Source organism: Physeter macrocephalus, chromosome 11 (genome assembly GCF_002837175.3).
Source record: "Physeter macrocephalus isolate SW-GA chromosome 11, ASM283717v5, whole genome shotgun sequence".
Taxonomy (NCBI): Eukaryota; Metazoa; Chordata; class Mammalia; order Artiodactyla; family Physeteridae; genus Physeter; species Physeter macrocephalus.
Genome location: NC_041224.1, coordinates 142,804,424 through 142,822,430, shown reverse-complemented (window position 1 = coordinate 142,822,430; position 18,007 = coordinate 142,804,424). Strand labels below are relative to the sequence as shown.

The 18,007-nt window shown below is 44.3% G+C and overlaps 1 protein-coding gene across 4 annotated transcripts in view; it reads right to left on the bottom strand.

Moving 5' to 3' along the window:
- PRKCH (protein kinase C eta) overlaps positions 1 to 18,007 on the bottom strand; it is a 231,150-nt gene that overhangs the window by 55,801 nt on the left and 157,342 nt on the right. For all 4 annotated transcript variants that reach the window (XR_008618681.1, XM_024118039.3, XM_024118032.2 and 1 more), the window contains one exon: positions 7,616 to 7,770. Coding sequence is in view for 3 of the 4 variants with exons in the window: in XM_024118039.3 (XP_023973807.1) it covers positions 7,616 to 7,770 (155 nt within the window). In the remaining variant the exon portion in view is untranslated. The remainder of the gene's footprint in view (positions 1 to 7,615; positions 7,771 to 18,007) is intronic.

The window sequence follows — 18,007 nt, the reverse complement described above, 5'->3', positions numbered from 1 at the left end:
TCATCTTCATCTTCTGCTGAGATCTCTTCCTAGGCTCATGGTCTCTCCTAGCTAACGGTACCATCCATCATCTATTCAAACTTCTAACTAAACACCCAGGAGTGACCCCAGGTTTCTCATTCATGCCCTGGGTCCACCTAGTCACTAAGCCCTGTCTGTTCTACTTGCTGGTATCTCATAAATGTATGCCCTTCTCCTCAGCCCTACCGTCAATATCTTAGTTCAGAGCCTCATTATCTTCTTACCCAGAGCACCGTAACAGCCACAAACTGACCCTTCCCCTGCCGCCCACATGCGTATGTCCACACACTCCCCCCACCCCTGCCAAATACATGTAAAATATAAATCCACTCACTCGTGTCATGGAACTTGCTGAAAATTCTTCAAAGACTCTCCTTTACCTGCTACATAAAGCCAAATTTCCTGGTATGAAATTTGTACCTGACAGTGCAGGTTTTCTATCAAATAACTATTCTCCTTCTTTTTCCTTAATAAGAGAAACTCAATTTTTAGTTAGAACATAGCCATGTAGTAATTTCCTAGCCTTCACTGAAGCTAGGTACAGCCATGTGACCAAGTTCTGGACAATTCCATGGTAAGCATTGTGTGGAAGTTCAGGAAGGATCCTTAAAGAGAGCTGACTCAGCTGGAAGGAGTGCCCTTTGCCCTTCTTACTGCCTGGAAATGGAATACAGAGATGACTTCTGGAGCTGCAGCAACCATCTTAGACCATGAGGTGACCTTGAAGACGGCAGAATAGAAAAGATAGAAATCTGAGTCCCTGAGGACTCCATGGAGCTTTAATGGCAGAGCTGGACACCCTACCTCCAGATTCTTTACAGGGAAGAGAAATACATTTCTATTTAGTTTAAGCCACTGTCATTTTATATTTCCTGTGACAGGCAATGGTGCCAAATCCTAAGTGATACAGAATTCAAACTTCTCAAGAATGTTAAGCCTTGCATAACTTCATTTCTGTCAACCCCTCTGGCCTTATCTTCCACCATACTTCAATCTTCAGGCTCTAGTACTACCAAAATTCTAGTAGTTTTCCGCTCCACCCACAGATTCACCAGGGACTTTCACACTTCTCAGCTTTTGTTCAAGTCTGCGCCGTACCTAAACACCCTACTTAATTTTATTCAGCTTTTAACTTTCCACACTCAGCTCAGGCATCACCTCCTATAGGAAGTTTGCCTAAATCTCCGTCTTAAGCTAAGTGGCCACTCTCTGTGCTCCCATAATGCCCTGGGCATACTCCAGTTTTGGAGCCCATTTGCTATTATTTACGGGCCATCTCTCCCACCCCACAGAAAGAACCTCAGAGGGCAGACAACACATCTATTCATTTTGTATCTATACCTCCTAACACAGGTGGGAGCTCAGTAATTATGTTCTGAGCTCAACTGCATTTCCCTCACTGAAATGGAGTGAACAATATCACATGCTTCCGAATGTCTTGCTTATTAGCCCATCAGGTCAGCAGTACGCTGAAGACTGAAACAAAATTTTCTAATGGCAATATTTTTTTCTGGAGGTGAAAAACAAGCTGCAAGTGAGCCATCCTAAGAAAACATCCATTCTGAGAAGCAATTTCTTATTTGGATGTTTCAGACTTGAATTCTTTCATCTGTAACCGGGAACTCGGCACTAAGTAATCTTGTAGGTCTCATTTGGTTCTGACACTGTATAATTCCATTTTTGAATACAAACACGTAGATTTGGATACAAGAAACTCACTGTGAGTGAATGGCTCCTCCAGGGACTGACAACATGACTAGCCTTACCCAACTTTTAAATAAATTATTTACAAGGAGTGCCTAAAAAATCTCAAAAGTCATCAGAGGACAGTGAGCACATTAGGATATTGAAATGTCAATTGTGGGAAGATATGCCTCCTAAATTCCAACCACACTGGACTTCTTTCTCTAAAAGCCCTTGAGCTTGCCATGCTCCCTCCTGACACTGGGCACTTGAATTTGCTGTTCCTTCTGTCTTGAATGCTCTTTCCTTCACTCTTTACTAGTTACCTCAGCTCATGAGTCACTTCCTTAGGAAAATCTTCCACCTTTCCTTGACCAGATTGAATCACCCTATGAGAGGTTTTCATTCAGTGCAATGCATTCCTCTTCTTCACAGCACTGGTCACAGTTGTGATTTTCTATTAGTATGGTTATGTGATTGATGTCTTTCTCCCTCACTAGACCATACTCTCCACAAGGGAGCACTTTTGTTTTTGCTCATCACTGTATCCATATCCTTGGCAGAGAGTCAATGCTCAATAAATTCTTGCCAAACGTCCCCAAAGCCTGTGCAAGGGAGGAGAATAGGGGCTGATGAGTTTCATCTGGGGGACATGTCAAGCTATTTTAGTAAGCTGGAAATCCTCAGAGCTCCCCATCACAACTTTGAAAAAAGATCTCAGGAGTTAGGGATTGAAGTCACTTTCTGGTGACGGACGAGCAGGCACTGAATGAGCCCATCATCTGGCAGAACATGCATGACAAGCTAAGAAGAGAGAAGGCAGGAATATGACTAAAATGTTTGGAGCTCCAGTAATAATCCTGAGTAAGAGCTCACAGCCAAAATCCGAAGTGAAAGTTACTAATGTATTGAAAATCCCACAGCTAGCACATCCTGAAAAAACAAGGACTATATGAAGATAAAAACACGACAATTTGTGGCTGTCTTTGTAGCACGCAGATCAAGAAAGAGTAGACCTACTTCTTGGAGTAGAAAGAATGATGTTATCACATGGCAAAGGGAAAACAGAGCTCCTAAATTTGACTTCCAGCTTTATCTAAAAAGACCACCTTTCTCATTAGAGTGAGTAGAATAAATACAAATATAGAATCAAATTCCACTGTACATAGGAGTCCAGGATTCCAGGCTCAAATGAAAGACATCTGGGGACTCTGAAACTCTGCTAATAAATACTTAGGAGTAAGTAAGGTCCCAGGAAATGGGAATCAGACAGGTGTTGCCACAATTTTCAAGAGGGGGAAGAGCTAGATATCAGAAAACAATGACTCAAGCACAGGATATTCACCATGGACCCAACACACAAGCTGATTTGGAAACAGATGACTTGTGAATTTTTTTTTTTTTTTAAGATTTTGTTTTGATGTGGACCATTTTTAAAGTCTTTATTGAATTTGTTACAATATTGCTTCTGTTTTATGTTTTGGTTTTCTGGCTGTGAGGCATTTGGGATCTTTGCTCCCTGACCAGGGGTCAAACCCTCACCGCCTGTGTTGGAAAGCAAAGTCTTAACCACTGGACCACTAGGGAAGTCCTGACTTGTGAATTCTTAAACATGAAAGCAATGCTCACAGAGGTGGCCTCTCTCAGCATGGCCTCTCTGAGCAAAATGGTACTCAGCTAACTTCAGATCACCCAGGTATGTGGAATCAGCAAGGAACCTGATGGTCCCTTATGGTATCTTTGAGAAACAAGAGTCAGATGATATAGAGGTTGGTGTATTCATGCAGCTACAATGTCTCACAGCTGTGCTCAGAGACTAGCTTGATAGATCTCATCTGGCAGGGAGATCGCTAATCTTTCCAAATTCCGAATTTATGGAAAAAAAAAAAAAGTCAAATTAGGTAGTGATCGTTCTCTAATTTGAGGAGAAATCGAAGTGATTTTCTTTAAAAGTTAATGTACTGTATAAGTATATGAGTACAAAACAATATGTCAGGTCTGGCAGTCAGCCTCTGTGGCCAGTTCCTCATCTGGATGATGGGATGGCAAATTACCATTGATATCCATGCAGCTCACATGACGAGAACTGCACAGGGCACAAAGCAGTCAGATGCATGAGTTGAAAAGTGTACGTTGAAATGTGCTGTGTTCAAGTATAACCTGGGAAGGAGGAATCAAAACTTAAACTGGGCTCTTCTATAAATTCTTCCTCACTCAACCTATTTTAGATACATTCCATGCTTTGTCAGAAACAGCAAATCCAACGTGTGCTGGCTGGCTTTGGGAGTTAGGGGTTGACACGTCAAATGATGTCTGAGTTCTCCTCTAACACAGTTTATGAAACACGATAGAAAACGGTGCCCATAATGCTGGCAGGCAGGTAAATGGGATGCGTGCCTCTTTGTTTTCCCCATTTCTGTAGGGCTTGAGTCTGGAAAAAAGGCAGTGCCCATGTAAATTATTCATGAGCACTGTCTGGGATTCCAGTCAGCCAATAAGCCCCAGACAAAGGAATGAATAGTCTTTTTTTCCCTTAGCAAAGTGACTGGTTGACTGCTTATTTCGCAGCCCTCTCTTTCCTTGGTCTGTGGGCCACAGCAAGGCTCCAGACCTTCCAACCAAAGGCAAAGGGGCAGACTCTTTTCTTGTTGTAACTCCCAAGAGCTGGGCTTCTGTTCCTCCATGGAACGCAAGTGAACACATCTGAGAATCGGGGTCAGAACACAAGCGGAAAAGCGCTTGAATGTAACTGGCCTGTCTCCTCTCACACAAGGCACAGTCAGTCCGCTGAGAAAGAGAAGAAAGGCATAAGGCACTACCTTCTAAAGTCCCATTTGATGATGACTTGCAAATGGTACCATCTTTGTAACTTGCTGCAAAAGAAACACCTCCCCCAGAAAAAAACAAAAACATAAAACAGCCAAACAACAACAGCTCTATTTGGAGAGATCAGAGGCATCATTCAGGCATCATTCATCTTTTTAGCTCTGAGAAAGGCCATCCCAGGACATGTATGATAAACAAGGCTGTCCTATGCTCCCACATTTCTCACTGTGCTCTCTGGATCAAATTCACACCCTCTGTGACCCAAATATACCCTTTGCTCTCTGTGAGTTACAAGGACTTGGTTTTCAAAGGCTTGTCCTTAAGACTCTGCTCTCAGGCCAGTACCCTGAATGGAATTAAATTATCCCATGAAATAAATCCACAGGATAAAAATAGCTTTGGAATCTATCCTAATTAAATGTGTTCCCTTCAAAGTCAACCATATCAGTTAGAGCCTGCACATGGAATTCAAGTCAAAGAGTGAATTAAATTCTCAGATTTGAACCGCAATATCAAGAACTGAAATAAAATTTCTCAAGATGTGGGCTGATACTGCTTCACCAGAAACCACATCAGGCTACAACGTCCATCCTCCATATTTCAAGACAAATGAAACAGGGAGATGGAGAGGCAGTCACATCCCACACAGGTCATCTAGTATGTGCCTCGCATCAAGGTAATACAGTGCTTATGAAAAGCCTGAGTATTCAAGAAAACGATTTAGGCCTTACTGCTCTTCCCCACTGCTAGTCTGAATGTTTGTGTCCTCCCTCCCCCACATTATGTTGAAATCCTAACCCTCAAAGGGTGATGCTATTAGTAGGTAGGGCCTTTGAGGGGTGCTTAGGTCATGAGGGTGGAGCCCTGATGAATAGGGTTAGTGCCTTATAAAAGGGGTTCCAAAGAGATCCCTGGCCCCTTCCACCACGTGAGGTCACAGTGAGAAGGTACCAGCTAGGAGCCAGGAAGAGGGCCCTCACCAAACATGACCATGCTGGTTCTTTGATCTTGGACTTCTAGTCTCCAGAACTATGAGAAATAAATTTCTGTGGTTTATAAGCCACCTAATCTGTGCTATTTTGTTACAGCAGCCTGAAAGGACTAAGACACCCACTCTGCCTCATTTTCACAAATCAAAGTCGCCCTATCACCAAGAGGGGAGTAAGAAACCCACTCTTCAATGGGTTTATGTGACAATTTACTTTAAGATTGTACTCTAAGCCTTCAAGTCTCTTCTGAGGAGACAGTATAGCCCAGTGGTTAAAAAGATAATTTGAATTCTGGCTTCACTACCAGTTAATAGTCTGGTTATTAACTCATTTGAAGATTAGTAATTCATCTAAGTAACACAAGTAATATTATTGTTATATAATACCATTTTTGGGAGGATTAAGGGAGAAATTCAGGTCAAGTACTAGGCCTGTAACAAGCACTCCGTTTAGCTCTTGTTGCCATTGTTAACCTTTTTAAATTTACAACACAAGTCCCTGTCAAGTAGGGAAGTGATTATTCTTAAAAATTAAATGCGGGGAAGGCTCTCCCTGGGCTAAACAGAGCAGAGACGGGTTGCTAAAGCAAGGAGAGGAGAACAAACGTGGAACACAGAACCCAGAGTCTGATACCACCACCAGGAAGGACCTAGAACTCCCTCCACCACCAGAGATCATGTCAGCAACCACCACCAGTCATGCGCTGGGCGGAGGGCTGAGACAGGAGAAATGCCCTGCTGGAGCCGCCAGGAGAACATCACATCCTGGTCTAGAAAGCTCAAAGCACAGGCCTTCCAAAGTGACCTGGGGCCGCCTCACGACTTAGGAATGAGCGGAGATTCCTTATGACCTTCAAGGGACTACCCCACTGCTGGTTATCCAGCCTGGCTCCCCGTGCTGTACCCCCTCTTCTACTTCACAGCGGGGGCTGTGACAGAAGAGCTGTGTCTACTTGAGGTTTCATGCTCTGCACTGCGAATTCACTAGAAAACATTTCTGCACAGTGCCTGCTCTACCTTCTTGTTTTTCCACTTCTTTCTGGTACCATCGACCAGTCCTACTGCATTCTTTGCTGGTTTCACTTCTCTTTTCCTACTTTTTCCTCCCAGGGTACTTAAGAATATTCAGTTTTTAAAGCTCTCTCACACTTTAATAATGATGTTCACGCTGTCATGAGCTCACGAAAGGAACAGCCTTTAGCAAGCTAATAAACAATCAGGAAATTCTTTACTTCAACATTCATGTGCCTAATATGAGACAGAATTTTTCTCAAGGGAAAGAAACAATTGCTTCTCAAGAGGGGAAAAAAAAAGGAATATATGTGGCAACTAGGTCATAATGTGATGTAAAGGGCAGGATGACATTGTCAACAGGGGAAAAAAGGGAAATTTAAGAAAAAAAAATTATCTAACACTCACTATTACATTTCCCACCTTACCCAGCTCTGTGTCTGACTAAAGTTTAATTTGATCTCCCCTGAGCTCTGAGATCTAACAACATCAACCAGATTTCAAGCCCATTTAAAGTATGATATAGTAGGATCAAAAGACTGTGTGTCATGAAATGGATCAAACAATATTTGGGAGGGGGCTTCAAGTGATAGGTACCATCGAGCAGGAGGACATTGCTCATTAACAGGTCACCTCTTGGCTCCTGGACTGGTAAGCCGCAAGCTCATCGGACTGTGATTCCTAATCACAGCAATTTAGGGCAAGAGGCATCCATGCTCTGCAGTTTAGGCATGGATTCGGAAAATGGAACGAATCACTCTCAAGGTTAAAACAGAAAAAAGAGAGCAGCAACGTGTTCAGCCCTTTGCAGGGTTTGGCCTTAGAAAACTCCGGCGGAACAAGTTCATGAACAGTCTCTTCTGAGACTCTCAAGCCTATTTTACGAATACCACACAGGGGCAAGTTTTAGTTTGCAGGCATTGTTAATCGCTGTGTTATTCATTTATTCTAATGGACACACAAAGCTTTGTGAATTTAATTCCAAAAACATTTCAATTGTTCCTCATGAGAAATGGAAGGATGGGTTGAACAGGGGAATGAACCAGGGATGAATTATGAGAGGGGTTACCAGCAACCAAAACTCACCTGTAGATGATTCCTTTGTCGTGTAGGAACATAAGCGCCGAAATGATTTCTGCAGCATAGAAACGGGCTCGTGCCTCATCAAAACGACGTGACTTCTGAATATGAAACATCAAGTCGCCCCCGTTCACAAACTCCATCACAAAAAACAGACGATCCTGGGTACAAACACAAAAGAGGATCCAACGTGGTGTAGCCATTAGCCTAGAATTCAGTCAGCATCACATGACCTTGGGCTCTGGCGTGGGGAGAAGAGGTTGTTAAATGGAGGTACTCAGTGGAACATCCTGACAGCGGGTCAGGGCAAAGCAGGAGGGTCTGGTGGATTAAATCCTTGGGATGGTGGGGATGGGGGCTAGGTGGTGCTAGTAACACCTGGATCTCCTTTAAGTAATTCCACACAACCTTGAATTTCTGCATTAAATAAAAAGTAGAGAAGGCTTTGGTTCTAGTTTTAGTTCTGCACTTTAAACACTATGTAACCTTGAATTTAACTTTTTTTGGATGTTCAACATTAGTAAGGTGAGGATGATGATGCTATCTCTACCAGAATCATTGAGTTTTATAAACTGGAAGGGAGAAGCATAAATCAAAAAGTGCATGCCTTTTTGTCTGGAACATGTAGCGTTAATAACAGCAAGTAAGGGACATCTGATAGGTCCTCACACCTGGGCGGAGAATAATCACAGAGAAAGGAAAACATTTTTGACAAATCAGCCAGACAACAGTCTAATGACAGCCTCAGAGTTGCCTCAATGTTAGAAATTCCATCTGGCCCCTCAGAAGGTTCCTGAATCAGAAAAGGGAACTTAAAGTCAAGTGAGATGCTGTCTCCATCTGGAAGGAACTCTAACCCAGCAGGTAAAATGGGCTCTTAAAAGTCACTGTTGCAGTCAGTGTACTAAGTACTGTGCAAGTGTTATGAATAAAGTGCTATGCAAAGTTAACACTGCTTAATGGAGGAAGTGTACACGTCTCCATTAAAAAGTGATTCTCCAAGATGGACAGCATAAGACGCTTTGCTTCAGGAACCTCTGAGATCAATGGACTTCCTCATTCCCTCTCATTAGCATTTATGGAGTCCCAAGTTAGCCAGTGCTGAATTAGGTGATGGGGACCCAAAAGAGAGTAAAACAGGCACAAAACAGACACAGTCTCTATCCACAGAGAGTCTAGTGTAGGAGATACACATTACTTTAAAAAAGCCACAAAGTCACATAAACAGGCAAATCTACAAATTCTGGTAAATGCTGTGAAGGAAAAGTGGAGGAAGCAATGACATTGTGTCATCTGCTTGGGGGGTCAGGGGAGGTCTCTCTGAGCAAGTGATGTGGGAGCTGAGACCTTCCGAATGAGTGCAATCAGGGCCAGTGGTCGTCCTTTTGGGGGGTGGGAGGGTGGGAGGTCATTTTGTAAGGAGACTGGTATTTTACCAATTCACAAAGGATGTGTATATGCACACAGAAGCCATCCTTATTTGTGGTTTCAGCTGCTGCCAGCTCTGCTTGGCTTTGCCATGCATTCACAGCTGAATGGTGGACAGAGATTGTGTATGCTGCAGTTCACCTCCTGATCCATCACTGGTTTAATCATGGTTTAATCAGGCCCTTCCCAATTAGAAGACACTACAACTTATGACCTCCTGTTCCCAATTTTAAGACAAACCTTAATTAGAAGGAAAAAAAAATCCTCTGGGTCTAAGAAACGTCTCTTTCTGCTAATGAGAAGCAAGGATTTAAGAGTGAAGATGGAATGGCAAGACTCACGCACACGAAACCAAAAACCAAACATCAATAAAACAACTCTTCAGGGTGACCAATATAAGCCAACAGAATACTAAATATATCAAGCCGTCTGACTAAGCTAATGGCCTTCATGTGAGTGTGACTGACCAGGGGGAGAGGCCGAGTTGGGTGGGACAAGCTTGGATGAGCCATGGGGTTCCCTATTTTCTGTATGGGGAGGGCTCGGGTGGAAGGAGCAGGTTAGCAGTGGGCGGGGCAGAGGGTAAGCATGTGATAGAGATGGGTCTGAGAGCTGCATCCGCATGATAAATTGTTATGCCGATGCTGTGTTTATTTGGAGGGGCCTCAGGGGCCTGGATGAATCCCCGGGTGGTAAAGCTGCCTCAAACCATCCCTCAGCAAGAAGGTCCATCTGATATATTTTTGTCATCTGGCCTGTTCACTTTTGCATGGCTGTGACTGGCAGTCGCATGAATTCCAATAGCTCGAAATACCTGGTTACTAGAACTGGGTCAGTAGGTAAGTGGCTACTCCTTAGGCTGCTGGAAATCAGCGGGGGTTAGCAAGAACGTCTAAGACAGTAGGCATCAAGATGAGGGCATTCCAAGGGAAATTGAGTCCATTCCTAGTTCCCCCCTAAAATAATTCTCATAATCTCAAGTCTGAAAAGCCAGACGCTGGGCTAAATTCCAGATCTGGGGAAGAACATACCGCATTCCCTCCTCAGTCATGCTCTTCTGTCTCAGCCCCACCATCTGCCCTGGCGGCAGATTCTCAGGTAATGCACGGGTTCCTGGCATGCACAGCAAGGGGTCATAAGCTTTAGAACTGCAAAAATATGTGGTTATTTTCACCCAGAGTCTCATTTCTAACTTCCTGTCTGGCACCACCTAGAACAGAGGGTACAGCTCCCAGCTCTCGGGCTACACGCAACTCTTTAAGCAAGCAGGAAGGGAGAACGAGCCAGGAGATACAAGGACACTTTTATGAAAAGTAATAGTCCATCTTACCAAAGACCTACAATAATGTCACAAGGTAGAAAAATAAAAGCATGTTTATCAGCTAGCAAAATGTGTTTGCTGTGAAGAGACCTTCTGTTTACATACAATTCTGTTTGCTCTATTTTAAAATGTCTGCTGCCACGGCAGTTCAAATTTGGTAGCAATTTCTCCACGATTTCTTTTGTAGAGGTGGAGATAAATGACAAAAATATCCAGCTTTTAGCAAAGATTCACTCATAGTGGGAGTGAGTGAGAAGCCATCCTCAGCAATAAACTTTCATTAAACATGTCCTCAGGTGGGGCTTCTAGAAAGTGTGCAATAAACAGTAGCGGCTGCTGGTGGCGGCTGTAATGGTGAAGATGTTTTCAGTTAGAAAAAAAAAAAGATCATACTCATGAATGTGCAGAATTATTTCAGTTATAGCCAAAGATGCAGATATGCACAGAAAAGACAAAAAAATACCTATGTATGACAAGTCAGCTTTCAGTTGTGAGATCTTGTATGTCATTTATCTCTTCTTTATACTTTTCAGTATCTCTGAAGGTTTCTTTTTAAAAAAAAATTTTTTATTAAAAAAAAATGTTTTTGGCCACATGGCGCAGCTTGTAGGATCTTAGTTCCCCGACCAGAGAGAGACTGAACCCGGGCCCTCGGCAGTGAAAGCGGAGAGTCCTAACCACTGGACCGCCAGGAAATTCCCTCTGAAGGTTTCTATGATGAGTGTCCATTATTCTTATAATTAGAAACAAAGCAAAGTCACATATGGCTTCCTCCATATTTCCCTAACTTTCATCTGAAAGATGAGAGACTGGAAAAGTGCAATTGTGAGACTGTCTTAGAGCAGTGGGAGGTGAGATTAGGAAAGCAGCTACAGAAAGAGGGTCTTCACATCCCTGGCTGCCCATTATTCAGGGCCCCTAATAACCACCCTCTCCCTTAATAGCCATTCTGATGCCCGATATAACCAGGCCATCAGGCTTGTTGGAATCACATCCAAAATGAGACTCAGCAGGCTCTGGTTTGGGTCCCAGGGCTCCACTGAGAGGAGAGGGTCTGAGTCCTGGTACACAGGCTTCAGAGTCTACTGAGTCTTTCAAAGACTTTTTTTTTTTTTTAATACTACTCTATTTATTTATTTATTTTTGGCTGTGTTGGGTCCTCCTTGCTGCGCGCGGGCTCCTCATCGTGGTGGCTTCTCTTGTGGAGCACGGGCTCTAGTGTACGGGCTCAGTAGTTGTGGCTCGCGGGCTCTAGAGTGGCGCACGGGCCTAGCTGCTCCGCGGCAAGTGGGATCTTCCTGGACCAGGACTTGAACCCGTGACCTAACCACTGCACCACCAGGGAAGTCCCCTCGGAGACCTTTTATGCTTGCTTTAAGGGTCTCAACAAGGAGGAATACACGTTTACTGAGCACACACTATGCCAGGCCTTGGGTGGGGGCCAAGTATCATAAAATGAACGAGAGCCCAGGCCTGCTCTCAGGAAGCTCCTGTAGCCGGAGCACATCAGCCCAGTGTGCTAAGCACAGTAGAGGGGCACAGGGGGCATCATGCAGAAACAGAGCAGGGACACCGGAGCAGCCTGGAGGCTGGGGTGGGGTTGGGGGAAAGCTTCGAAGAGGAGCCGATTCACCAGCCTTGAAGGATGAGTCAGGATGGAGTGGGATGGAGGGGGCAGAGGAATCAAGGTGAATGAACAGCTGACGTGTCAGGTGTGAGGCAGGGTGTCGTGAGTGCAAAGGGGGATGTTCCCCAGGTGCTGAGGCTGCTTTCAGGATCAAGTGTTGGTACAAAAAGCCAAGGCTAGTTAGGAAGCTTCCTTTCACCCTATCCGCAGGTCACCCACAGCTGAAAACAGGGCCTTAGTCCTATGAATACACACGGTCATTCACTATCGGCCTCTGCCATAATTACAGGCCCAGTGTCCGGGCTAAAGCAGGTGGCAGCTATGCTTTTTAAGGGCTAGGCTTGAAAAAGACTGCAGTAGTGTTGGAACCTGCCACAAATAATAAACATGGGCTACAAAAACCAATGACTCCAGCTGAATTTTACTCCTATGGCATGAATGCCATCAAGCTGGAAACCTTTCACATTGAACAAATAAATGCCCTTTACAAAGCAGCGATGAAGCAACGAGGCAGAAGATCACCTCCTGCCTACAACTCCACTATCTGTGCTGCTTAAGACCTAGTCTCACTGATGACTTGACAAACACTAAGTCATGCTGAAGAAACCCAACTGGGAAGCAACCAGAGGAAGCATCTGCTGGGATCCATGCATTTAGGGAGGCTCTCACTGCACGGTGGATTAAGGCTGCCATGAGACATTTCTGGGGCAGGGAGGAGTTTCCAAATCCCACCTTGGGCAGTGAGGGCAGACGGCTGTTTCTGTATTTAAGCCTGTGTAGATAGCATTCCAGTTTTTCTACAATCCAATTTCCTAGATGCTGAGCCTGGACACCTGCACTGCTTTCCCTGAAGCCTCTGGCTCCTCGAGGGGAAATCTTGCCCTGATCTGCACAGTAGCAAATCTAAGGTCCCGAAGACTGGCTTAACCTCAGTTCTAAAGCCAAGTGGCCCAGCCCTTTGTCTGTCCCTTGCTCCTCTCTTTTGTTCCTGATTCAACCAACCACAAACGCAAGTCATTAACAGGGGGTGAGGAACACCTGGGGGAATAAAAGCAACTCAGAAATCCCTTTGTCCCACTCAGCCCAGCTCAGCCCAGCCCAGCCCAGCGTGAGTTACAGGAGGCCAAGGAGCTGGTGCCTGGTTAATAATAGAATTCCTGTCATCACGTGCCTGGTTCCATTGACCGGCTGCAGCCTGGGCCAAGTCTGCCCTGGCTACTGTCAGTTCAGGGATGTTACTTCCCCAGGCCAAGGGGGATAAAAATATCTTCTGACCTGAAAGTGGCTGTCAGTATAAGCAGCGTGCCTTCCCTAAAGCCCCTCCTAAGGACTGTTTTTTAGGAGGTAAAACTGTTGGGCAATTGCATGAGGAAAAGTTAGAGAGAAAACACCAGTACAGATAGAAGTGCTATGGTACCTGTGGCAAGGTGACGTCACCTAAGGAGGGTGAGGGCAGAGTGAGCACGGGCCAGGGATGAGACCCCTTAGGGTCCGTGTGCCAGACACCTTCAGAGGTGTCTGCTCAGCCCACTGAGCCCTTCCTTTCTCAGAGACCTGCCCTGGCACCGTCACACGGGTAAGTGCTGGACATCCTGCACACAGCAAGTTGGACCAAGTTGCTTCCCGCCTCCTGCCCCAGTCCCCTTCCCAGAAAATTGGAACTGAGATAGAGAGGTGTTCATGTAGGCTGTGCTGTGTGCAAGAACTGAGGAAACATGAATTAGGGAGCTGAGGCTGCCTCCTCTGTGGTGTGAACACATGAGATGTCTCGGTATATCAGAGCAGTGAAAGCCTGGATGGACAGATGGGGGAGAAGAATGGGGCAAAGGTAAGAAAGCGTGAATGGGCCGAGAAGGAAACTACCTGGGTCCCTCACACCCTTCCAGTTTCAGGTCCCCAGAGAGACCAGGCCATTGTGTGCCCTTGGGTTCCATGAGACACCACTGTACCTCTGATTCTTTATTTTCACTTTTCCCTCTTTGCATGACTCTAGTTAAGTGTTTTTCCATTATTTGCTACCAGGAGAATTGCAACTGAAACATTCACCAATTTTTAAGGGGCATGAGGTTTCCTGATTTATAAATCGAGGGTAATAACACCTCTAACTACACTGATCGTGTGAGGCATAAACCAGAAGCCGAGTGCCTGGCACAGCACCAGACCCAGAAAAGGATCTCAACAAATAGACTCTATTGTTATTGCTACATCACACAAAGAGGACCAAAGCTACATCTGGGAGACCTTGTGCCCAGCACTGAAGTCCCTGGTGTAGCTAAGAGAAAGCACAGCGTAGGGGTCAGGAGTCAGGAAGCCTGAGATGCCAAAGCAGCTCCAGCTGTGCTCTATTTATTTTTTCGCTCTCAAAACTCTCATCGGCTAAATGGGGATAATAAGGTGATTGAACTCACAGGTGTTCGAGGATGAAATGATTTAAGCTTACAATTTCAAACAGTTATGTGGCACATGGTACGTGCTTGATGAATGTTAGCAACTATTAGTACTAGTATTATCCTCCTCCTCCTTCTCACCACCTGCACTAGGCTGCAGCTGCCACGGCCGTCTGCTCCTGGGGCCCTGGCCCCCGGGGTGGGGACTACAAGTGAAGCAGGCAGGGAGCCGCCTGCCGTGGATGCGGAGATGGTGCCCCACTCGTGGAGCACTCGGCCTGGCGAGTACACAGGAGTGAAACGGCAGCCGCAACCGCTACAGCAGCAGCTCCCCGACCCTCAGTTCAGGACAGGAATCTCGAGGGATCAGGGAGTCAGGAGGACCCCAGGGTAGCTGCTGGGTTGCAGGAGCACTTCCTGATACTGCACAGTCATGGCCCTGACCTGATAAAGAGAACTTATCTTTCTTGGACGTGACTATTTAACAAGGGGTCATGAAACTAGATTTGATAAGCCAAGACACATTAACCAAATAAGTTTTCTCATTTTTCTAATATTAGGTAATAATTCATATTCTCTATTTTAAGAGCTTTATAATAATCATAATTATTTTTGCAAGGCAAATGTGCTCCCCTATGAACTGCAAACGCTATGGTAAACGAGACTGTTTATAGTAGCTATTCTCCCCTTCTACAAAGTCGATTTGTTCTTATAAACAGACTGAGAAAGATTTTTCTGTTTAAATCAAGAATCCATGGTCACTGCCATTGACACATGTAAATCTCATTTAAAGATGTATTTACAGGGCTTCCCTGGTGGCGCAGTGGTTGAGAGTCAGCCTGCCGATGCAGGGGACACGGGTTCGTGCCCCGGTCCGGGAAGATCCCACATGCCGCGGAGCGGCTGGGCCCGTGAGCCATGGCCGCTGAGCCTGCGCGTCCGGAGCCTGTGCTCCGCAGCGGGAGAGGCCACAGCAGTGAGAGGCCCGCGTACCGCAAAAAAAAAAAAAAAAAAAAAAGATGTATTTACAGTGAGGATGCAGGTTACCTTTTGGAAATAAGACAAAGAATAGAAACAACATTTAAAGTTAATGACTAATTTAGTTATTGTTTTAAGGCAATGTTAAGCTGGGAGCCACATCAATACTTACTTACCCAAGTCTAAGAATTGCTTTGGAATTACTTCTAAATGAGTAACACATCAACCCTGTATCAAAAGCTGTGGAGTGCTATTGACCGGCTGTGGACAAGGAAAAGGAAATCTCCAGCAATAGACAGCATTGTGTTGTATTTCTCATAAGTGCCTCTGTTTTATAATTCTTCTCTGACAAAGTCATCTACAGGGTGAATAGGGAGTTCAAATCAACAGGAAACCGTTACTGACGTCAAAGAGGTGACAGCAGAAAAGCACCCCCGTGAGGAAATCTGATTGCACCATGCCTGAACTGGAAACAACTTGAACTTAACCACATTAAGAATGATTACAAAGTCTTCAAGGAAGAAACAAGGAGAGGGAATCGAATGACTTTTTGTTTGTTTTGTTTTTAATTTATCATTTTGTGCAGCCCAGAAGATATGCGAAGTTAATTCAATTACCCAGCAACTCTTCTGTCAAGCCCACAGGCACGGTACATCCTATCTGAGCTCAGAAACTAGTCTTTGGGAAGGTGAAATATGTCTCCAATATAACAAGCCCTTAGGAGCTTGCATTTTAAACCTGGAGGGACACACAGTTCTTTCCAAAGACCAAGTGTTCTCCTGGCAAACTGGATACATTATGGTCCTCTCATAATGAAACTCGACAAGGCTTGTTGGCATATGTACCAGGTGAGGGAAACTCGACAAGGCTTGTTGGCATATGTACCAGGTGAGGGAAACGAGGCAATCGAACCTGCAGGTCAACATCCTGTGAAACATCTGGGCCAGGATGGTTTTTTTTAAAGCATAAATAAGCAGCAAACATACCATCAGGGAGATAGCAAAGTTGGAGCACAAGTCCTCCTTTCCTGGTGGAGCCTCCTTTGGCGTCTCTGGTCCACACACATCCTGCCCAGTATCACAGGGCTGGCTGTGCTGACTTTGTGCACTTGGTCGTGTTTTCTCTGGAGGACCTGAAACCTTTTAAGGCAGAGCCCAGATGCCAAATGATGTATCTCTAGTACCACCGCCCCTGGTGCCTGGACTATGGTAAGGTTTAACAAACCCTTGAGGAACTAACATAGCAGGAGACCATTTTTGTTTCCTGATAAAATTTAAACTAGATTAGAAAAGTTGGAACAAACTGCCAAGACTAGTTTTATCCGGCCAGTTTGTGGAAGTCAAGTGCAAAGAAGTGAAGTGCCTCGCCCACAGTTAAAACAGTTTGTGAAAGAGTTCAAGAGAGGCAGGTCTGCTTGACGCCACTTCATTTCCCTTTATTTATAAAGCTTTGGTTTTTCTGTTTATAAAAGTAATTACATGTTCTTCGTTCAAATGTAATTACAAAGTAAATACATGGAAAATTGAGAAAATAAAATCACCTGTAATCCTGACACCCAGAGAGAGAAGTCTAAATACAAGGAGAAACAAAACTATTTATGGCTTTTAGCATCCAAAGAACCGCAGATTTTAGAGCACGTAAGATATTTACAAAGTAATTTTAACTACATTTGATTTCCCCCTTATGTCCGAATTATACTTAACACTTTATAGCATGTTTAAAGAACAGAAAAAGAGAAAACCAAAAAACATACCCTTCCTTTTTCACTTACATTACATAATATTTCCTGATGTACTTAGTCATCAAAACCATGATTTTTTTTTAACAGTTGCATACCATTCCCCATGCCATTTCTATGAAGTCCTACAGTTAGCTGGACTTCTCCTTACATTAATGAGAAGAAGAGACATGGTATTAACAGTCTAGTCACTGTCCTATGATAAAGATCATTTTTATTAGCCTGGAAAAACAGGCATCTCTGAAGGCAGATTATTACGAACTGGACATGGTTTTTTAATTCTGAATGTAGATTCCCAAAGAAGATACCTTAGGTGATTATTCACTTAAAAAAAAAAAAGGTTTGGTCACTTAGAGGTATGCAGGATAGGATTCCTTTAAATCATTATTTCACATAGTATATTCTTTTTATAAAGATTTTGGTTTCAGCATCAAATAGGAAAAAGTCTATTGAAGATATTTATGGATTTAGTTTGTATAGGGCTACAGAATAAAGAGTAAAAATTCCGTTATGCCATTTCACTTTAGATTCTTTTTCATGACAGAGGTTCCTAAACTTCGCAACTTTTTAGAGAAGATTTCATGCGTCCCTTTGATCTGTGGATCAACTAGACATTTCTTCCTCATGGGAGGAGATTCTGGGTTATAGCTTTCTGATTAAACATTTTGCCAATGAGGGAAGTATCAAATCTGGCCAAGAATAGTCCATATCTGCCTCAAGATGATGCCTGGTAATCCACTGGCTGAGAGTCTGTTTTTTCCTCTGCTCTATGGTGCTGCATGCTTGCTGAAGTTTCTGTCTGGAATGTGCCTTCCATGTGCTATTTTGAGTTTGAGACTTCCAGTGTAGCCACAACATCATTCTTCTCTGGCCCTCTGGCTGGGGAATGAGATCCCCTACAATCTCTTCCCAGGTCCTT